At 36.1% G+C, this 24,574-nt stretch overlaps 1 protein-coding gene across 9 annotated transcripts in view; it reads right to left on the reverse strand.

Annotated features, from left to right (window-relative positions):
- Positions 1-24,574, reverse strand: part of MCTP1 (multiple C2 and transmembrane domain containing 1) — a 257,514-nt gene that overhangs the window by 111,716 nt on the left and 121,224 nt on the right. For all 9 annotated transcript variants that reach the window (XM_085212694.1, XM_085212695.1, XM_085212691.1 and 6 more), the window contains 3 exons: positions 15,972-16,142; positions 13,461-13,591; positions 931-1,117 (listed from right to left, as the gene is read on the reverse strand). In XM_085212694.1, the coding sequence (XP_085068820.1) occupies positions 931-1,117; positions 13,461-13,591; positions 15,972-16,142 (489 nt within the window). The remainder of the gene's footprint in view (positions 1-930; positions 1,118-13,460; positions 13,592-15,971; positions 16,143-24,574) is intronic.

Below are 24,574 nucleotides of genomic sequence, written 5' to 3' on the forward strand. Positions count from 1 at the left end.
CATTAGCAGACAGCTGATTCAGTGGAGATAGCCAGAATAAATTTGCTGAAGCGCACATCCTGCTAATCTGTTTGAAGAATATTGTACAGCATTAGTACTAGCACTTCACGTTATCTGCACAGACTGATAAGGTACATCTTTATTAAATTCAGCTGTTGAAAGGATGTCAGTCATGGAATAGGAATATTTTAAAATCTAAAAAAAAAAAAAAAAATTAAGCGGCTCTTTGTTAGTCAGAGCTTGGTTTAATGGCTGAGTGTCTAGAGAAGCCTTTCTAAACACCTGGCAGCATCGTACAATAAAAGCTTTGTAATTTTAAGTGGAAATAGGCTTCCCCCCCCCTCCTTTCATAACTCCCCCTCCTTTTTTCTGTGTGTAGTGAGACAGTTACTTTTAGTGATTTAGGTATTAACAAATGCTGGAGTAAGAGCTCCCCTCTCTGTTCCTTTGATAAAACTGCAGAGCTGCTGCGTAATGTGAGGATGCTGGGAAATTAAAATAATTTGTTCCAGAATATTTTGAAATAGAAATGCTGCTTGAAACAATTATATTGATGATATAAAATACAGCTTCCCTAACATACAGTTAAATCTCATTCTATAGGCACTACTAAGTACTCACTAGAAACAGCATAGCCACTTCTTCTGCACTTGGTAAAAATGATCTGTAAGGCAATGAAATTAACTTCTTCATGTCATAAAGTCAATTAAAATAGCTGAAATACTATGTAAAAAATACCTTAGAGTATACAGAAAATTTGCAGCCTTTTTGAACGTAACATTTCAGCTGCAATAATATTAATGACTACTTTAAATGACTGTCATTGGTTGAACATGGCAAGGATGCATGGGATTTAGACTTCTTTTTCTAACAGTTAGTATTTATATAAGCAAACATTTAACAGACAAAGATCAAAAGAGAACTCCATACATATCTCTTCAGTATTTCCTCTCGCTCCTTCGGGTCCTCCAAGGAGCTGACAGAAAGATCAGAGATGGTGACTGCCGCTGAGGCTGTCAGAGTGACCAGCAACACCAGGCATCCTTCTCCCTCCTCCAGCGGCATCTCCAGCTTGTGGGTCTGTTCTTTACTTAGGGTTGACAGGTCAACCTGGCAACTAGAAACATTTTTTATCAGTATATGGTTTTCATCACATTAAACAACAGTACATTGGCCTACTTGCATTCAGCTGCACAAACAACAACAATAACAACAGCACAACTGCAGATCAGTAGGAATTCCTTCTCAGCTTCTCAAAGGATTTCTCTTCATTTTCAGACTGTAGCGTTTGCCTTTTTTTTAAAGCTATAACTTATGAATATGAACATCAAGTATATTAAAAAGAACATGTACACACTAGAAACGAGGTTATCTAAAATGCATTACCTGAGCCGAGACAAAGAGAATTTTAAAAATTCACATTCAAACACAGGTTGTACTTTTAAATTATGACTCTTGTATAAACATAACATGCAAGTTTTGGTACGAATATTTTTGATACCACTCATCTAGCAATAGTAAAAATCCCCTCTAATACGAATAAAAGAGAAAAAAAAAAAAAGATCTATGTGTGGATTTAATTGTGATGGAGTCAACATGACTGAACACACAAAAGCAGGACTAGAGCACCACTCAAAAGGCTCAGCTCTCTTGCAGTAAGCTGTGCATGGCTCAGGGTCAGAGCTTCATGCAAGCATCCAGGATAAAATCTGATGCCACAAGCCCCTTTATAGTAAGATGTCTCATGCTGTAATGAGCAAGGACTGCTTATAACTTCACAGTGTCTGAAGACAATCCTCTGTGCTTGATCCCTCTCTGAATAACCCTGGCTGCACAGGTTGTATCATGCAGTGAATTAATGAAGAATGGCTCCATATGCGTCAGCCAGCAGCCTTGCAGTTATTGAAATATCTTCAGAAATAAAATATAGAACTATTAAAGTAAAAATGTTGTTCTTGCTAACAAGGAGCTGACCAAAAACTGTTTAATTAAAGCAGTACAGTCTGTAAACACTTTGTGAATACCTTTAGAAATATTAATATTTTTATGTCTATACTTTGTAAGTTTCAACTTTTCTAGATTGTAACTCTGAACGTGCCTAGAAATTCAATGCCTGTGCCAAACATAATGCCACCCTGCCCTGTAAAGTAATTTCTGCGAAAAAGCACTGAATATTTCTACTTTAAGTATCTCCAGTAAGGTTTTGCCAATTCATTACTCTGAGTAAAAGCAAAACCAATATTTAAGTAAAGTGTATGAATTCATTCTATATTTAGTTAACCAACTGCATACTTGTAACAGTGATTATGTAATGTGATGAATACGTGCTCTATATGCCACTCTCACTAAAGTAATCATCTAGCAAACTCTTTCCATAAAATGTCAATTGATTTTGAAGAGGAAGTTAATGTGTTGACCACAGGGCCAAAAAACTGAAAAATAAGGCAGCAGACATGAATAAATAGGCATTTATAGACAGGAAATAGCCAATTATCAGAATAAATTCATTCTTATAAAACAGGCACTGAACTCCTACAGGCAGATTAGATTTGCTAAAGGAAAATTTTATTGGGAAAAAAAAAACAAAAAAACATTTACTGTCTTTTATGTTCCTGTCAAAATCCAACTACTATAAAGCTCATGCAGTAACAAAGCTTAATTATTTTACAATGAGAAAATTTGAAACTGATAGTGAGTTTAGTGTTTTCCTTTCCTTCATATATTCTGTTTGTATATTCTTTATATATTCTGTATATGCTGTTTATGAGGGTGGATAGTGACAGGACAAGGGGGAATGGTTTTAAACTGATACAGGAGAGGTTTAGGTTAGATATTGGGAAGAAGTTTTCTACACAGAGCGTGGTGAAGCACTGGAACAGGTTGCCCAAGGAGGTTGTGAATGCCCCATCCCTGGAAGCATTCAAGGCCAGGCTGGATGTGGCTCTGGGCAGCCTGGTCTGGTGGTTGGTGACCCTGCACATAGCAGAGGGGTTGAAACTGGATAATCATTGTGCTCCTTTTCAACCCAGGCCACTCTATGATTCTATGATTTTGAACTCTCTGGAAGATAAGGAGTTAGAAATGAAATTAACAAGACTAGCAAGATACTAAAAGTACTGCAGTCAGTGCAGGTTCACAATCGAAGTTTCATACCTATACACAGGCAATTAGACTTCTCTTTTGGCTGCAGTGAAGGTTGTAATGCTCTCCTTAAGATAATGAGTAACTCTGAATGCTTGATTATGTTAAAATAGGTTAAGATGACTCTAGTACTAAATATTATCACAGAATCATAAAATCATTAAGGTTGGAAAAGACCTCTGAGATCACAGAGTCCAACCACCAATCCAGCTCCACCATTCCCACCAACCATGTCCCTCAGTGCCACATCCACGCGGTTCTCAGCTCCAAGGACAGTGACTGTACCACCTCACTGGGCAGATTGTTTCAATGTGTTATCACTCTTTCAGAGGAGAAGTATTTTCTAAAATCCAACCTGAACCTACATGGTGCAACTTAAGGTCATTCTTTCTAGTTTACTTCAAAACAGATATCTCTCAGAAAAGTCTCTGCAACAGTACTGTAGCCCTAATCAATTATTATTGGAAGGACCACTTTAGACTCTACTAACGTCAGTAAAATCATCAGAAAGTCATTACAATACACGTAATGCAGAAATAATCCTCTCACTCAAAAGCAGAAAACAAAAATGATGTCCACTTGAAGCAAAAAAATACAAAAAACAAGCATTGTAGAATTGCAATGAATGTAAAATTACAGTGTTTACATCAGAGTTACAAGCTTCAAGGTCTCAGGAAGTTACAGCACTCTTCGCAACATTACAGTACCTGCTATTCTTTGTTTAGGCTAAAATAAGCTGACAATTCAATTCTACCTGTGTGATTTTCCTACAGGTATAAAAATAGTCTGAATTGCACCATATCTATGAGAGATTAATTGCAAAATGTGCCTCTGTTGTCTTTTTGACGCATCTCCATGAATCAGTTTGTTATTTTCTAAAAGCATACAAAGGGGTTGGAAGTGACATAGAAATGTTTTCTAGTGAAATCCTTTATAATTTTACATGAAAAATATCCTCAGAATACTCTTCAGATTATTTCATAAAAATCAGAGATTATTTCATTATAGAATGCCACCACTGTGCTTTATAAGAATCTTGGTAAAAAGCACCAACATCTTTATTAACTCAGGTGAAAGTGTATTTCTCATCCTGTTTCACATCCCCCCCTGTAGGAAAGGGGAAAACCCTGCAGGAGATGCAGCTGGCTTGCACCTCACTCACAGAAGATGCTGAGGCTTGAGGAGCATTGCCAAGGCAACTGCATCAGCAGCACGCTCTTCAATTCAAAGACAAAATATTCAATATACAATTACACTATACAAACAATTGTGATTCTTTCCATTAGTAGCTTTTCCTAGAAAACAAACAACTATGTTTGTTTTATACCAAACTTTCCTGAAAAAGAAAAAAAAAACCACACTTCTCTTAGTTTTTCCTTTTCTTTGCATGAGAGCAAAACAGAGAAGGAAGCCTGTTCATTAAGGTACTATCTAAGTTCTAAACCTATCCTGGAATAACTTTCACTAATGTCAGTAGTAAAATCTACCAAACCTTTTTTCTATTGAATTTTCCTACAAACAAAGTGAAAACAAAAAACAAAAAACAAAAAAGTATATTTTGAATACTTCAATTTCTTATCACACTATCATTTATATATTGCTGGTGAGAGGAAAAGTTCAGCTTTGGTGAAGTGATGAGCATGAAAATTTATGGCAAAAATAGCCATTAATTCCACAGACAGATTATCAAGCATGGCTTGAAAAATGGTATATCACCTTCAGGGAATGTTAGCTTTTAGGATAGTCTGAGTATTTTCATTACTCTTCTACTCCATGTTATGAGGTCCTTTCAGTGCACAGCTGCAACTATGCTTGAAGTGATGGGAAGGACAATGGAACAATGCCCCTGGCTAGATGACTTGTCCAGGATGAGAAATGGAGATACATCCTCCCAAACCATGCAAATGCAAACACTAACAAGCAACACCTGGATCTGGATTTTCAGATCTGGAGACAAGTAAAGGGAGAAAAAGTTGCGCAAGTGTGTCAAGTTCATACACCAAATATGATAGGTAAGTAGGTGCAAAAACATGGTGCAGTTCCCAAAAAGAAGGATTTGAAGATACAAGGGGAATCCAAGACTTCCTCTGAAAATGTCTTTAGTGTGTTAATTACCCAGACTGCTAGGAATAAGGATTTCTGATTTATTTTTAATTTGAATATATCTGGCCTTTGGTTCTTTTTATGCCTTTCTCTACTAGGTTAAAAAAGCCGTTGGTATCCCTTATTTTCTTCTAGTGAAGGTACTCACATACCATAAGCATATATCTTCTTGATCTTTCTTTTGATATGCTAAACACCTCCAGCTCCCTATGTATTTCCTTGGAACACATCTCCTACAGCCCTCAAATGACTTTTTTGTAACTTTTCTGATCCAGTGAATTTCTCCTGCATCCTTTTTAAAGTATGGAAACCAGAGCTATGTGTAGTATTTTATTATCAGCAGGTCTAAGAGACAAAAATCGCCTCCCCTCTCTAGTTCTAACAGAACCTGGAATGTAAGACCGCTTTGGCACCCTGGTGAAATATCCTTGCTAATGAATGAGATACAAAGGTAGCGACATGACATAGAAGGCCTCTTAAAAGCCAGGTGGCCAGGCAAGGGAGAGGCAGCAGATAGCGAGATCATTTTCTCACATGACAAAATAAAGCATAAAAGAGGAATTGGCACAATCCTAAGTGATAGGGACAGAAAAGCACCACTTGGCTACAACCCAGGTAACTTAATTATCGTCATGACTTGTTCAGAAAGACAGCCTTTTAACTCCACTGTGATCCAGGTCTATGCTGCTCCAAAGGACACCCAGGAGAGGAAACTGTGCAATTCTGCAATTAGAACTGAGCTGGACGTACATCAGAAGAAGTGAGGCATGAACTGCTACAATTTGTGAGACTCCGTAGCCTTTATGTGCTGAGTAAAATGTTCCAGTAAAACCGAGAAACAAACGGAGAGCGGAAATTCTGCAAGGCAGAAGACAGAAAATGATACAGCTCAAACAGACAGAACTGCAGTTACGTGAAGTTCTTGGAAGAACAAGAGAGTGTCATTTTTAAGCAGAGAGATAATGAGAAAGAAATGAAATTACAGACCCCACATGGTTCTTGTGATAGGTGGTGAAGAGAGGAGACAATCTGAAAACCAGCAAAGTTCCCCAAGGCGTTGGAGTGGTGGCTCAGCTAAGTGGGACAGTGACAGGAAGTGCGACAGCAGCTGGGGAAGCTGTAAGGGCATTTGGGAGCCAAGCAGCAAGACATGAGAAGCAGAAAAGAGCCTTGCAGCATGTGGTAAGTCTGTCTGGATAATGGAAGTATGAGAGCTGCATGAAATACAGAGCAGCCTCACTGGCCAGTGAGCCAGACCTGAATGCAGACAATTGTGTATGCTTAGCTGAAAGAAATACGATCCATGCCATGAAATCCTGCTGATGGATTTTGAAATGACAGATCAACGTTTTTTAAGCATAGCTCCTTGCCATAACACTTCAGATTTATGTCTGAAATTGTGTAGACAACAGGAAGGACTTGCAGATGTTTTATTATGCGATACTTCCTATATCATCTTTGCAGCACAGTCATATGCTATAGACATGGAATGTAAGTGCTATCATCGTGTAATTTCTTTACCTCAAAATTAATACTTTCCTTTGCTAAACAATCTTTTGTTTTGAGAAACATTTTTTTCCCTACCTGGTTCTCCACTACATGAGGTAGTCCAAATAACTTTGCAAGATCTTTCATATGATAACAATGCATATCTTCCGGAAAACCTCACAATCCTGTATCTACACCACTAAGTTGTCTTTTCATTTATTACCATGATCACAGATCTCGGTAGCCATTATACTTATCATTCTCCCTTTCTCTTATTTCCTGGCAGAGTAATTTCCATATGCAGGACACATACAAGACAGAAGAAGGATGTATTAATCCTCTGTGCATGCAGCGTTCTCTGTCTCAATTACTACTGAATTTGTAGAAGTGTACAGAAACAATTCTCAATAAATTTGTGAATAACACAATGTATGCTAAAAGAAAGTTGCTGAAGATTTTTAAAACAAAGATAATCCTTCCTTGCTTTTTAAAAGAACAGCAATGCCTTTGCATTATTAGGTGCAAAGACCAAATTTTAAGATGTGCTATTTACACCCAGCTCCCTTTGAAAATGATGAGAAATGGAGATGGACAAGCATATCTCAGGATTTGTCAAGGGCAGGCCTGCCAGAAGCATTTTTAGATGTTAATGCTTCTGGCAATACATTCTTACACAGAGAAAAGCATGTGCAATAATGTAACTTTAATCATCGCGTATAATAGACACAGGCCGTTGGTTGTATGCTTGTCTGTGTTTACACAGAACTTCTGTGTAATTCACACATATGCACAAATCAAAATGCAAAGTACAATAGACTATCAAACAATAAATTTAAACTGAAAATATCTTTGCAGAACTACTGCAACATACAGAAATTTTCAAACCACTATGAAAAAAAATCAAAATTTATATATAATTATAATACCATCATATTAACATACCAACAAATCCAAGAAAAAAACAAACAAAAAACAAAACAAAACAAAACAAAAAACAAAAAAACCCCACTATTTTCTTTCCAGAGAATTCTGTCAAACATATGCTTAGTGTCCATCCCTTATCTATATATGCATGAGGGAGTATCAGTTCAGCTAAATACCACTATTCAGTTCTCTGCTTACAGTATTCAGGATCCTGTAGTGACATTATGTAAGTTTGGGTAGAAAAATAATACTGAAAAAGGCATAAATATTTTATATAAAAATCCCACTTCAGTTTAGAGCTATGAGTAGTATATCAGTGTGTCTTCAGATTAATAATGCAGCAGTATGGCTCTCATTGTGCTCCCTTTTATGTGCACCCAAAAAACCCTCCACTGCTTCACTAGTATGAAAAAAATTAAACAAAACATAACTGATTAGCTGTTTAAAAAAATAAAACCAAAGTACTTAATTTTCAGTATTTTACCTTTAACATTTATTTTAAGAGGATGAAATTAAATACTGTATAGTGTGTACACATTTGCACAAACACAGGAGTCTGAATTTTAATAACAATGTTCAGAGAGGTTATGGGATGTTTCACTTTTTTAAAGGAATATTTAATACATAGCTTTAATGAGTTTAAAATACAGAAGGTCGTCCGCTGTTCTTCATTGGCATCGGATTTGATAAAACATAGTAACATCTACAGAAAATAGATTTAGATGAAGTCTGCAGATATTTCCTAACATATGATAGGAGTAAAACTCAATGTCATTTTAAAGATAAACATGCATTTTTCATACCAATAAATAATGCTATAAATTTTGCTGGGATGCAAATAACTTCAGCTGGATAAAACTGCATGACATGGGATTTACTTATCCTGTACGTTCACAGAAACAACTTGTTCTCTGACAGCACTCATTCTTGGCAATTTATTGCAGCTGTCAGCAGCCAATTTGTTCAGATTACTGCTCTGCATAAAGGTGTAACAATCATGAGGATTTATTAGCTGATTATCGTAAAGGTGACAGTCAGGATCGCCTTTGAAAATGCAGATGATAAGGAAGTTTAATAATTACACAAAGATTAATATCATTTCACCTCCGTTTTGATCTTGGAATTATCTACATAAAATTATTGCAGTATGTGTTTTTAATCACAGTAGTATATTGACTCAATATGGTAATGATTTACTCACTGAAAAACGTGAATATTAAATGTACTCAGACTGAACAACATCCACATATACATATGTATTTCTACCTCCTATCAGATGAAATAATGACTAATACTGTAAGTTCTCGTAGAATCATAGAATCGCTCAGGTTGGAAAAGACCTTAAAGATCTTGAAGTCCAACCATGACCTAACCATACTGCCCTAACTAACAACCCTCTGCTAAATCATGTCCCTGAGCACCACATCCAAATGGTTTTTAAACACATCCAGGGGTGGTGACTCAACCACCTCCCTGTGCAGCCTATTCCAGTGCTAAACCATCCTTTATGTAAAAAGGTTTTTCCTGATATCCAACCTGAACTTACCCTGGCGCAATTTAAGGCTATTTCCACTCATCCTGTCACCTGTCACCAGTGAGAAGAGACCTACCCCACCCTCCCTGTAAGCACCTTTCAGATATTGGAAGAGAGCAATAAAGTCTCCCCTCAGCCTCCTTTTCCCCAGACTGAATACCCCCTGTTCCTTCAGTCTTTCCTCATAGGGCATATTCTCCAAGCCCTTTACAAGCCTTGTTGCCCTTCTCTAGACCTGCTCTAGCAGCTCACAATGTCCTTTCTGTACTGAGGTGCCCGAAACTGAACACAGCACTCGAGGTGAGGCCTCACCAATGCAGAATACAGGGACAGGATGACTTCCCTAGTCCTGCTTACCACTCCATTCCTGATACAAGCCAGGATGCCACTGGCCTTCTTGGCCACCTGGACACACTGCTGGCTCATATTCAGCCGACTGTCCATCAGTACACCCTTTCTGTCAGGCAGCTTTCCAGCCACTCCTTCCCAAGCCTGTAGGGTTGCCTGGGGTTGTTATGACTCACATTCACTGGAATGTAAAAAGACTGCCTTAATGACTTCAAGGACTAACATTTTCTAAAACAAAACATCTTTAGACTTTATGTCATTGGTTCTTAATTTTTTTGTTTAAATATTCTTCTGAAGAACACCAGAATTTGATCTCTAACTTCTTGCGGTAGAAACTTAATTATAATAAAGTTCTGTCATACAAATCAGCAGGTGAACACAAATATAATCTTCTCCAAGTTTTTGTACGAGATCTTTTTGGAGACTTTTGAATCTTAAAATAAACACTGAAATGGTTCTCAGACTTCTTTTAGGAGAGGTATTCTTAGATGGAAGCTCACAATGCCCTACTTTCTTTATACTCACATGGGGAACACATGCAATTGCAACTCAGATGTATTTGACTAACACATAATGCTCAAAATTAAGAATGGAAACAAAGCAATCAGCATCTCATTTCAAGAACCACCACACTGAACTTGTTTGGGTACCAAGTTGAAGATGGAACTTTATGTTAGTTCTGTGACAGGTATATCTTTCTCCTTTCTGAATTAGGATGCTCTCACACTCTAAATACTTTCCTCTTTCTTAGAAGACACCCCTGCCATTATTGTTCTCCTTCTCTCATATAGCCCCAAAGCCAATACTTCATTTCCATGTCTTTAGCCTTCTCTAATATCTTTTCTTCATCTTCACGCCCTCGAAATGATAGCAAGCCCCAGCCCTCAAAGTCTGAGCACACATGCCATCTCCACTCTGCCACATCCTGACTTCATCCTGGCTCTCCACCATGCTACAAGGCTCACAGAAGTTTGTGTTCTTGATTTATCTTTTTTTTTTTTTTTTTTTAATTTTATTGAGTTGCAACTGAGACAAAATATATGCCAGAAGAAATTATGACATAAATTATAAAAATGAATAAAACGGCAAATTTAGCAGAGGACGAGTAAGTCAATTCAAGGAGATTTCCAGTACCCGTTTCTGCAAGGCACATTGTGCTTGTCCTGTAATCCTCTAACCAGGAACCCTGTCTTGCAGAAGCCTGGTAAACATGGCAGCTCCCACAGTGTCACCTCAGCCCCAGAGCACAACAGAGTTCAGCACCTCTGGTGGCCCATGAGCCAGTCCAGCACAAGCTTGGATGGGAGACTATGAGAGAAGCTCATCCACAGGGATGCTCGTGTTTTCCATCCCCACAATCAGTTTATTCTGGAAACTAAACTAGTTACTGGGACACTCCATAGCAAAGCAGCTCACCATTTCGCACAGAAAATTCTAACAACCTTCCTTAACTGCTCCTAAACAGCCTTTTTTAGACCGTTTTCTCAACTCTTTGGTTTGCTGTTTCTTTCACTATGTAAGATCTCTTTCAACAACTACAGCTTCTCCGTAGCCATAGCTTGATCAGATGGGAATTTCTCAAGACAAAATAGTTTCTATTCTCATTTATTAAAAATATTTCTAGGTAATACAGTAGCTAGTACTTGAACATTATTCAAGAAGGTAGGAAGATTATAACAAGATGAAAAACATTATTCTCCGTCACTGAGCTTATGCTAGAACACTACCAGGAAGTCTTTTATTTCCTTCCTACATGTTTCTTGGACACCGAGTTAAAACATTTAGTTTATTTTATGTGCCTTAAAAAAAACATGGAACTTCACTCATGTGCTTTATAAAATTAATACATATTTATCATAGCATATGCAGAGAACAAGTCCTCAAACTTCAGAAATAGCCTCAAAATGAGAAACTGGGGTAGAGAGATCCCTGGAAAGAAAGAACTGTCAAGTGTCAGTGATTTTCATGCACAGTGACCTGAAAAGAGTATTAGGAAGGGCGAGTATTAAGACCTATCTTTGTGTTCAGATTGAGCTTGACAAATGACAAAATTTTTCATGGAAATCTTCATGGAGAGTAATGTGTTTGCAGGTTACATTATCCAGAGATGTGGTATCACCTGAAGGTGAAATGAGAGAAGTGTCTGAAAGGACAAAGTGAAGAGGGATTATAAGCACACTGGTAGCCAGAAATGTCAAAAAAATCAAGAGCAGAGAGATTTTGGTAGAAATATCATGGATTTTGTTAATGTCAGTTCAATACTGCAGAAACACCGAAGGAGAGCTTTATCAAAGGAAGGACTTTTTTGGTATTTATGCTACATAAAAAGTATATATCTAGGCAAATGAAAAAAAACAAAACAAGATTAAAAAAAAGTAAAGAAAAACTAAACGCTCTGAGCATTTTTCATCCAGGGAAGATTTCCCATACTATCACATTTCATGTGCTTTAATAAAATGTAGAAATTACTTGATGCTTACCAGTGGACAGTCTTCAGTTACTAAAAAGAAATACACTCAAATTTAAGATACTTCAAAATTTTTATGAATCTGAAGAACTATCTACATAGCGGTGTGCTTTAAGTTACAAATGTTCCTTATATTTCTCTAATTTCCCCACTGAATTCTTATTTAGATACTGGAACATCTATTTGATGACATTCTCTTCAAAATACTTAAAATATATTAATTACAGTAATAATAATAATTTAAGTATTGCTTTGCTGATGGTTTTCTGAAATCATACATCAGAACTCCAAAACTCACCATGTTTTGGATAACAGAGTTAAAGCTAAGCAGAAAACAGAAACGATTTCCCAAGGTTTACCACATACTGAAATACGCCTAATTGATTACATTACTTCAGAAAAATAGCCATTGCTGCCTATTTGCTGACTGAAGTACAAAAAAAACTTTCAAATATAAATGAACTTCAAATATAAACATATAATCTCATCGGTAGAGTTTTATGGTATAAAATTCCACCATGTATACTTTTGACAAGTGTTTTTGTCCAATATTAAGGCTGTTTGCCAAAGACCGCATCTTTTTTGACTTCCAACTATTTATGGTAGAATTAGACACACAATATTATCTCACTGACCTAAAGAAACCTAAATAGATGCAAAAGAAGGAAAAGGTTTGTAGAAACATAAACACGTCTGTAGGATTTCCATCCCTCATTTAAACATCCCCTAAAAACAATCCTACTAGATGGTAGTATCAGTTTCCCAATGAAAGCACCTATAACCAGTGTTCTAAAAATCAAAGTACAGAAGACTGACAATTCTTTTATGGAGAAAGTAAGGATATCTACTACAGTATGACATAAATACTTATCTGAGCTTTCAAAGTAGCAATGACTGTACAGCGTCTATAAGACAGTTTTTTTTCCCTCATTAGATAACAGCTAATGCCACTGTTACAAAATATTAGCATATATCATTTTCTAACACTGTAAAAACAAGCATAATCACACAAATTTCTTGAACTGCATGTAGCCCAAGAAGACTCTAATTTCATTCACCTGGTAGATTAAAACAATAAGAACAACATTTTGATATCATGTGTGTATTACAAGTCATGAGAATTATTTCTTCTTCAAGCCATACCTTGTAATGTGGAACCTGTTGCATCTTGATTAGACTTTCACTCATGGGATTTTTATTTTTGAAAACCTATGCCTATCAATTGGTAAAAGCTGCCACCTACTGGTCAATACAAATTATTTTACACCATCAAAGTAAAGAATAAAATCAATGCAGCAAACTGTAATCATACTTCATAAAAAATCCTCTGCCACCTTTAAAAAAAAAAAAAAAAAGGCAAGAACGAACGGTCATAAGAAACAGTTTCCTCGCCAAGGCTCATTTTAATCATCTGTTCTCACCCCCAGAGAACTAGAAGGCTGTAACTGCACAAACCTGCCAATAAAATCATCCTTTTTGCCAACATCTTTGTCCCACACGGTAATATCAATAATTCCACCTCGTTCGTCATAGAGATGAAAGTCAAACTGCTCCCTCCACTGAGGATTCAAAGTTTTCGGCATAATCTGAAAAGAGCACAAAAATAAAGTCATACTACATTGTGTAGGCATACTGTTTTTTAAATTTTAAATTTGATATTCAGAGTCTGTCCTTAAAGTTTTTTTGCAGTACAATAATCTTAAGGAACAAGAATTTTAAAAACAGTAATTAAAAAGGACTATTGGTCAGTTCTCTCATGCTTATGTGACACATCAGCAACCTCCAAAATCTTGCAGCCTGTCACCTTCAAAAGCATCTAGAACAAAGGGCTTACCCTGGGAATGGAACCATTTTTCTGTAGAATAATCATGCCCTACCTTGAGTGACAGTTAGCTACAAAGTGTCTCAGCCTAAAGGAAAACAAAGCACCTGAAATGACAAGTAGATGGTGACTGAAAAGACTTAAACAGAAACAATTTGATCGTCTCCTTCCCTAGCTTCAGAAACACTTGGAGAAAAATCATACCATTGCTCACACCTTATGGAAGAACATTCTTTAATTTTAAAAAACAATAATTGGAGAAAAAAAAAACTGACAGAAGTCTGCAGGTTACTCCCCTTTCTTTGCAGCTCACATAAAAGTAGTTTTCTGAATCGTTTTCAGTCCAACTACTTCACTCAAAAATCATACTTGTACTTCAACGAACTTGAAAAAGCTTGCAGTTTTTATAACCAAAATGCAAAAACAGTTGTCACACTCATCCTAAGCAAAAACTGAAGTTGCTGAGTACCTTGTCTATGAAGATATCACTCTTTTCTAAGTTGATGAATACCACCGCCTTGAAAAATTTAAACATTAATAAAGATTAAGAGATAGTGGTGCTATTAAAATATTAAAGTCCTAAAAGCGTGAGACTCAATTTCTCAATTCTGTTTTGTACATGTTAAGATACAAGAGATTAAAACAAAACAAAACAAAAACCCACATTTTTTCAAACTGAATAACATTATCACAAAATTGAGTGACAACAGTGGTGAAAAAGAAGGTAGATATGTACTCTGTAGTGCGTAAGAGGAAATAAAAGCACAGAATTCCAGCTAACTGACTTTTCAGGCATTTGATAGGAACTCCCTGCTACATAAGGGTCCTGATGCCATTTTAGAGGTGTAATCTCAGTACTATGCACTGTAAATTGCTTATCACAAAGAATTTTAAAAAGTGGATGAAATGGTCAAATACTAATTAAGATGTGTGTATATATATATATTGATCACATAGCACCTATGCAGGTCCAATTCATACCACAAAAAAAGGTAAAGAACAGACACTCCATCTATCATAACACAACAAAGATACTGAAAGTTGGTCAAATGAACAAAGACATTCCCATATATTGAACATCTGTGCAAAAACAACTGGCAAGCAAGTGTAATGCAATGAATTTACATTTCCTATCAGGTTTACTTTTTTACAGAAGAAAACATGTGAATTGTTTTTCATAAAATAAATAAAATGAAGATAGTGTTAAATAGTACCTACAGGATATTGAAAGTGAAGATATGCCAATTAGACCATGTGTTTTCTATTGATGCTGCTGAAACATTAATATTTCTGACATATCCTTTGCTATAAATTTCTAAATATGCTTGTCATTTTGTGCCCATTAGCTAAAATCATTATAAACAATGATCATTCAATATTATACCTCTGAAAAATATCTTTCCCATATTTCGAACTGGTAAGTGTATATTCTGATTTTGTTTGAGATGCCTGAGGAAGAAGTGGATTTCTTCATTCTTTTCTTCTGTTTGTCTCAAAATGTGTTACTGAAAAGAACTCATGTAAATTCTTGATAGAAAATATTTTTTTCTGATTTTCAGAAACCAAATAATGACAGAGAAGCTGTCTCTACTATCCCAGGTGAATTTGAAAACAATGCATTGCATATATAGAAACAGAACTGGACCTGACCTCCTTGTTAAGCAGTTCAAATGCAGGAGACAGATTGTGATCTGAATTAGGGTTCCTGACAGAATTTTCTTCCCTAAAATTTTAGAAATACCAAAATACATTTTCAAAAGCTTAGCTAAACACAGTAGTTAAGGAGCAGGAAAAAGAATTCTTTCACACCTACTTAAAACCCATGTGTGATTCCTGACAAAACTTTCAGAGAACCAATTTCCTGTTCTAGAGAAGATGGGAACTAAAAAAAAAAAAGCCTAATAATCTGTATGGAAAATACAGTGTGCATCCTTACTCATTTACAGTTTTTTAGCAGTCTTTTTTGTTGTCCAGTATTATTTTTGTTTATAATTAAATAAAACAAAATATTTGAATAAATATTGAGGTACTCTGGCAGTTATATATGATCATGCGAAACAAAAACAAAAACAAACAAATGCAGGAAGAAACACAGAAAATTTCAAACATTGTCTATGTGCAGTTTAGGTCACAGTTAAATTTACCTTGCTCTTGTACTTCTGATGCCCCAGCCGGAATTTCACGTAAGGATCACTTAGCCCATTTGCATCCATTGCCTTAAGTTCACGGCCTTCAATCAAAGTAATACTGACTATTCCTCTCCATAGCTGAGATTTTCTGTGCAGATCTGAGAGACGTAAGCTCTGGGTCTGAAACTTCAAGGAAATAAACACATAAATTTAGTTAAGACAAATCCAGAATTTTTCTCTGCATTTTAATGTTCCTCTTCATGAGTGTATGAACATGAATGTAAAACAACCATCTCAAGCCATTTTTAAGTTATTTGTCAGTTTACAAGTAAACCACATTATGAAGCATTACTTGAAGAGTAAATGGTAACAAATGCACACATAATGGCATATGCTGCTTTTGCAGAATGATGTGTGCTAACACAGCTTAAGGGAATTTTTGAAACAGCAATTTTTGTTTCCCTGCTTCACTTCTCCCCCTGCCAAGAGAACTAACAAGTAGACATTACACATTCTCTTAAAGTAGTTGCATATGATTGAATGAACTTGAACAAACACTACAACACACATAAAGAACAGTGAGAAAATGAAACATTCAAATACAAACTTACCATGAGAAACATGGATCAAGGAAAAATGAAACAATAAAATCCTGTACCTGACAACTATCTGCAGTCTCTAAAATGATGCGGTAGTCTCAGAAACAGTATGGAAAACTGAATCTATTAAGGACATAGTTGTTCAAGATTTTCATGACAAGACATTGCTGAACCTCTGACTGGAAAAATGTGCACTTGCGGACTGTGAGCTCTCAGCCACTAATTTTCAAGCAAAAAAAAAAAAAAATCCACATGGACAATCACAAACCAAACGACCTCAGCATTCACTGATAAACTCCTCTGTGGAAGAAGGTCGAGTGCGGAGAACAGACAAATCACCTTTGCTTCCTCAGGTATGTTTTAGGGTGCATGGGAAGACACCTTTCATTCTGCTACTGTATTCATTCAAAATATGACTGCAGAGAGATTTCTCACAAAATTATCTTTTCTCCAAAGGCAATCAGAGAACCAGGGAGTTCATCTGTGGAGTAGCATTTAACTTAACCTGTTAGATAAAATAGCAGTATGCCAACAGAAAGCAGAAATCCTACAAAACTTGGGGTACAAGAGGGAAACTCAGTAATCAGAAAAGATAAACTTACAACATGAAAACATGGTAAAATTATAAAACTCAGTGAATTGTATTTTAGCAAAAACATCCTTCATATGGTAGTACACAGCCAACATTTCAAAACATTTGTGTTGTAAACAAAGGTAGTTTTTTTCTAATTGTTCCAATTTCTTGGCATGTTTGGAGCCAAAGGAAGACTGAAGAGTAGTTACGATTCCACCCTGTCATGGTTTTGTGATTGTTGGCTTTTTGTATTCCACATCATAACATCATGTGGGGCATTGGGAGTTTAACTGTAAACTAAAAATCACAAAACCATGACACATCCCTAATGTATGGTGATGAGACTGTTGTGGTTTAATCTGGAAGGTAGCACAGTGCCACAGAGTCATCTGCTCACTTCCTTGATGGGGGAGAGAACTGGGGGGGGAAAAAAAAAAAAAGAAAAAAAAAAAGTAGAACTAGTATGTTGAGATAAAAACTATTTACTAAGATAGAGAACAAGAAATGGATAACAATTATGAGATAGACATATATATACAAATGTATATAACAAGTGATGAACAAGGAATTGCTCACTGCCCCCTGACTGATGCCCAATTAGTCCCTGAGCAGTGGAAGAGTGCAAGATGAACTCCCACTCTCCTCAGAACTCCTTCTGCTTGGTGTGGTATAGAATATCTCTTTGGCTACTTTAAGTCCAGTTCCTTGGGCCTTTTGCTGTCAATAGCCTTGGCTCTGTACAACGCTGCTTAGCAGCAAGTATAAACGTTGCTGGTTATCAAGATTGTTTTCTTCCTAGAACCAAAACAGCATCATACCAGATGCTCTGAAGTAAAAAGAAAAGAATCCTTCCTAGTTGAAACTAAGACAGAGATACAGGTTGAAGAATCAAAAATATGAGAGAAATACACTTAGAAAGAGATTTCATACTGGGACAGAAGCAGTGGCTTTGTTGAGACATTCCAGCAAAGAATATACGTTAATTTCTTTAAGACTTGAATGTGAATCCAACTGTTTCCAGAATAATATCGTGGAAAATAGGCATTTAATTGCATTTAAGAGCTGTGGAGCTCTTTTAAAGTAAAACCTAAGCACAATTATTATTAGTGAGGTCTTTACATCACTGACATATTTGGTCTAAATTCCATACTTTCAACAGCTTTTAAAATAATTAGTCGCATTTGAGCACCTGCCACCATATGAAATGAGATTATTGTTTTTTTTTTTTTAATGACCAGTAAGGAGTATAATCAACTAATGTAATTTTCATATGAAGATCCAGCAGAGAGCATAAAATGACAAAGGGGTCAGACAGTTCACCAAAATCAGGCAGAAATCTTGAGAACAAATATTAATGTTTTGGTTCAGAAAGCCCTTTCAGGTCAGTGCCGATCACACAGCTTATGACATGCAAAGAGACCAGCAGAGACCAGTAGCATGGTGACTGATAGCAAAGCTGCAGTTCAATTTTCAATCTGCAGGAATAAAGAAATCTGACTGCTAAAAATAAACTGATATGTGCTTGCCGCTGCCTCTTAGAAGCAGGGAATTTGGACAACAGTGCTGCTCTTCTCTTTCTGGCTTTATCAGTAACACACAGGTCCATTAAAAAAGCAAACTGCAAAACGAAGACATACTGAAAGTGTAGAGGTACAGCCGAATGGAGCTAAAGCTATTGAGATTTCCTGCACATGTAAGGTTCATGCTGTGTGGTCTTTTACAACAAGAATAACTCCTTTGGTATATTTATATGTATTTGTTTATTTTTACTTCTGTGGGAGATGGAACAGCATCTGAACAGACAAATTAACTACTCTTTTATTCCTTGCAAAGTCATCCTTACCATCAGATATATTACAGATATAGGTATAATCTCTGATTTCTAAACAGGAAGTGAAAAAAAGTAAATAAAAATATTTAGATTCCAGGTCAAACTTGCCAAAAGCTAAAATTCAGAAAAAAATTTAAAGTCAGACTTGCTTCATACTGTAGAGTTCTTTCCCTATCAAGTTTATTTCATAGAATGAGGCAGATACACCATTTCTAGATACTTCTTCAGGTATCTGAGAAACCTTCTGTAATCCAGCCCATAGCACGCTGTGAGACCAGAAGTAAAACCATGATATTTATGTAAAAAAAAGATACCAACATGTATCTTTCTAATTTTTTTCCTATAATATTTCTTAAGACTTGTTCTTAACTATCTTATTTCCCTCAAAGTAATTAATGAATACTGCATCCTAGCTTCACTCTTTACCACAAATCGATAGAAACATGAAAAAAAACTGCATAGTTTTTAATTTCTCTAGGAATAGGTATACAGCTATATTTCATAATACTTCTATCTGTAATTCGAGGTATAGTCTACATAATGTCACAGTTCTGAAAGAAGCAAAATCAAGATCTCAGGCCACAGATAACTACAATTAGCATGAGATTTTTAAAATGCTATAATTGCATACTGTGAAACTTTCCATCTTTTCTCCCTAAAGAAAATCAAAATTAAGACTTTAGAAAGGGAGTCTTTTGTGTCAAAAAGATACCTAAAACTGCCTGCAAGAGATAAAGTCACATAATTTCAAATTCATACACTGATTTAATACTTCTTCATACTTGTTCCATAACCAGTATGCAAAAACAACATTTTGACCCAATGGAATTTGTGTTTTTATTTGTGTTCCACCTGTTTTTTCTGTATCTGGGATAGTCAGAAGGGCATGCAAACAGCAGAAAATCTGCTGACACCAAAATAGAACAGTATGTCAAATACAGTATTAGAGCTGAAAGATGGTGTTACAAAATGGTTTAATATTTTGCGTGTGGGCATATATTACTGCGTATTCACAGCAAACCAGCTATGCTTAGCAAAAATGCAGGTGTTGTTCCCAGGTACGGATCCTCTGCTGTGCATTCCCAAATTCTTCTTGGGATGCCATGTAACCACGTCTCACTGACATAAAGATAAGCTTCACCCTGGACTGAGGCTCTTGCCCATTCAGCATGGACTGTAATTTAATCTATGGACCAGGCTCCTGTGTGCCAAGACTTCAAAGCATGTTCTGGAAGAATGCATTTATCAACACAAATTTATTATTACTTTCTTTAATAGAAGTGAAGCCTTAGAGACTACTTCTGAAAACTCTGCAAGTACTTTTGGATACCCACGTAATCTTTTAAACTCTATGAAGTAAGCTAATGGTAATGAATGCATCTAGGCACTGTTGCAGGCAGAATTAGATGCCTACCAGAAACTTATTTTGAAAATAAAAGGTCTTAAAAGAGAAACATATAATGCAACTATATGTCCTACAACAGCATCTTTATCCAAAGAATTACTTCGGGTAGCAGCCTTTGAATTAAATACAACCAAGGAAGAACATAGAAAAGAATTATACTTCTCTCCATTGCTGAATAGAGCGAATGTACAAATACAGGGTAGGGAAAAAAATGCAGCAACCTCATTAACTGCTGCAAGTTCAAGCAAAAAGTCATAATTCTCTCCCAGTTTCTGGGATGTGTGCACAGTTCAGGTAAAGCATTTAAAAAAAATAAATGCGCCAACAGACACAGTTGCTACTTCTGTACTTGCCTACATGACAGATAAAAATCAAGAGATGGTTGAACATAAAAAGCTGCACACAAAATGCTTTTCCTGCATTAAAGACAGAAAGTACAACACTTTGCAAAAGTCATCAGTGGGTAGATAATAAGCTTCTAAAAAGGCCTTCAATTGGATTGTGACAAGTGCTTTTAATTTCTGCTCATGGTGAGCAGAAGTTTTATAAATGGATTACTTCTGTTGGTTACCATAATAAAAAAGAACAATCATCTTAACTTTCTACTAACAACAACTTACATACTTAGGACTTTTCCATTCCAGGTGAAGCTAATCTAACTCATTCAGAACCTAAGACACTGCTCTCTCTCCTGTGTATTCTTAATATGACTGTCATGTTAAATCTGGTCTGGGATGTTTACTCTAACCATCCAATGTTGTTGCTACTGTAATGATCTTGTGGTGACAAAGCAATATTTGCAGTAAGAGCTAATACTTCTGCAGCATTTCCTTAATTTTTGAGGTGTGCAGAGTACAACAACCTTGTATTCTACTTAACTGCAAGGAAAGCTGGAACCAGCTCATATGCAATATAACGAAGGTCATTAAATGGAGTAAAAGCAGTCAGTAAGCCTTATATTTTCTGGGAAGAGACCAAAATATTTAGAAAAGATAAAGGTATGCTGGTAGGAATTGTCGGAGGATCTGTGTCAGTTTAATTCTAACCTTCACCCTTGCCATTCCTCTTGGAAACTGTGGTTGCAGTATGTGAAAAGCCAGTCTCCTGCTATTTTGCACCATCCTAATGCTGAACTGAATGTGACACAAAGAAGGGCAATGGCCATAAGACTTGATGGAAGCTCCTTGTGCTTTTGGAAGTCAGAGCCTGAACCCAGAAACCCCTCTCAGTGAAATTCTACTCAGCTGTTTTGATTGATAACTATAATAGCTGCTACCAGTAATGCAAATATAAGCCTCACATAATATTTGCATAATTTTTATAACCAGATGTCTAACAGAGAGGTGTATCTATTCTGACTTTTTTTACTTCTATTCCATTATTTAGTAGTTTTCCTTCACACGCTATTTACAGCTGATAAACTGACATTTAGAAACCCATGACTTACAAAAGCTAGTGTTTTCTTAATTTATTTTTCTTAAATAACAACAATTATAATAACACCACCTTCTATTCCAAAATTCTACATGGATTCAGTTCAAAGATTCTAACTGACTCCAAAAATCCTTCAATTAAGGAATGTCATGCAACTCTATGTTTCTGATTTTCTTTGTTATCCTTAAATGACAATTTGCTTTTTCCAGTCTTATTCTCTACTCAAGAGACATCTCTCATTCCAGTGGAAACACAGTTATTTCAATTTTAAAATAGCAAAAGTGCTTCACATGTTAGAAGTGCTTTTCATGTTAGAAGGCAAATCAAAAAAGTGGTCATAGAAAACAAACATCTTCAGATAGGAATGAAAGCATTAGTCAATAAGGCTATCACTTTTAGCGTTTTACTTAGTGCCACTGAACATACAGGTTTTTAGAGAAGCATCTGAAATGAAATCAATAAACCATCATCAATTAGAAGCTAAAAGTGCTCATGGTGAGAAGAAGTTTTATAAATGGATTTTTGCACTTCATTTTTTGTTTTAAATGTTTATGAGTCGTAATTTTCCTTTTAAAAGTACATGCAAAAGGAATCTTGTAGTGATAAAACAAAAACAGTAATCTAAATGCAAAATGTAAAATAGTTTAATCCATTTGCTTCAGGCAGTAAAAACACTTTAAACTAACTGTAATTAACCAAAAGCAGTCTCTTAGTTATGACTTTGTGATGAAAAAAATATTTTTACTCTTAATTTATACACAACCTGTTGTAACCCAGATTAATTCATATTTATTTCTAGGAAGAATGGACCTTTTATTCTAATTAATCAAAGTCATGCCAAAAGAGCTCACCACAGATAAACAATTTTGAATAACCTGAGCCACAACTGCTGGCAGAGCTCTGGTCCTTCCGCCTTCTGCAGAGGTGTTCCTACATGCTCTGCAACTGTCAGTGAGTGAACATCCTGCAGTGGTTGTTAGTTTAAGAATCTGACCCAAAAACTTCATGACTTTGCACCGGGTCTGGCTGTTCAGCTTCCTCACAGCACCTATACGGTGGTGTTTTCTGCTTGTTGCTAAAGCAGCTCTGATGACCCAGCAGTGTAACGGCTATAGCTGAAGAGTGCACAGCATCAAGTTTTGGTGCTGGTCAACCTACAACAGACTTGCTAATTTTGCATATAACTATCCATTCTGACCTATTTTCTATTTACAGTAAAACTTGATTGCAGAAAGCACTCGTTTGCTTCCTTGCTTACTCTCAACATCCCTAATCATTAGTATCAAATTTTCTTCCAAATTAAATATGGTAGTTTGGGGTTTTTTTGAAAAATATCTTTTTTTTTTTTTTCAGACTTACTCTAAAACGTGTATTAAATTGTGCCCAAATCACTGCAATAGAACATATCCATCTGTGTCAAGGAAAGAGATGCGTTTAATTTGCAGCACAGGGGATACTGCCAGACTCCAGGGAAAAGACAGCGTTCTACCGGAAATGATAGATAAGGGCTGGAACTAACTCTCTGGGGAGGTGTTAGAATATCCATCACTGCCAATTTCTAGGGACAGATTAAATAAACACCTGTCAGCAGAGTTTTGCTGTCACTGTACCCACAATAGTTTAGGAAGACAACTTTTCAGATTGTTACTCCAATTTTCTGTCTTTTTCACAATCACTGTACATGCCATAGATTTTTAATTATCCAGGGCATGAAGAAATGAGGTTTTGTCTGTTCACGAATACCTGCCCAGCTGCTACCCTCACCTTCCAGAGACAGCTCTGTTACCTTCTTAATTTCCTTCCTTTATGTTTTGTTGCCTCCATCCCTCACACTGACCACAGTGAAGATATAATTTTGATGCAAACTCTTTACGAATTTTTTTAGGTAATGGTAAATACATCCTACAATATCCCCCACCTTTTTCTGAATTAATCTCCTCTTACAGCAAACTGTACAGCAACAGAGTAGAGAGCATTTTCTAAAATGTTTACCAGCAACTTCCTCACAGAAAATTCTGCTTGTTCAAAATAAATGGAATTGTTCTTCGAAAGAGTGTCACAAATAAAGGTTTCTGCTTAAGTTAGTGAAAACAATTACTTGTCAAATTCAAGCTAAATTACTCAACAGCACTAAAAAAACATAGGTGATGTTTATTGAAAAAAAAACAAAAACACAAAAAGTATAACATTAACTCTTCTTGAGGGAGAGAAGCTCATGCAAAGTCTAGTAGCAGAAGGCAACCACCACAAAATACTTGACAATCTGCAGCAAACTCCCCCTCCTTTTTTCTTGAATGCCTCCAAGTTTATGCTTTAGATTTTAATGCTAAACACCACACTGCATGAAACAGTAAGATTTTATCTTTAAAAAAAATGTAGTAGTAAACACAAAAGTATTGACATTTTATCATTAGAAGGTAAGAGAAGAATGAGAGTAAGAAGAGTTCGTTTCTTAATCAAAAATAATGCATCTTTTTACATGAGAAACCAGTGTACTTAGAGAGGCTCCTCTTTTACCAGACTTTAGCTTTAGGCTTAATAACGGTAAGGAAAATATAAATTTTTTTTGGTTGCTAACTTTGACAGCACTGCACAGTATGAAATGATGAGAAGAAAAGGAACAGCATGTACATCTCTCCAGTGGAGAATTAGTACACCACAAGTCAGAACTTATTTTTTCCTAGCATTTAATAACCACAGCACAAGGGGGAAAACAGCTCTTCACAATTCATCTGTGCTGACTCATACCAAAAACAGTCATCTTTTTATTCTTGT

Source organism: Meleagris gallopavo, chromosome Z, assembly GCF_905368555.1.
Source record: "Meleagris gallopavo chromosome Z, MGAL_WU_HG_1.1, whole genome shotgun sequence".
In the NCBI taxonomy this organism is placed as follows: domain Eukaryota; kingdom Metazoa; phylum Chordata; class Aves; order Galliformes; family Phasianidae; genus Meleagris; species Meleagris gallopavo.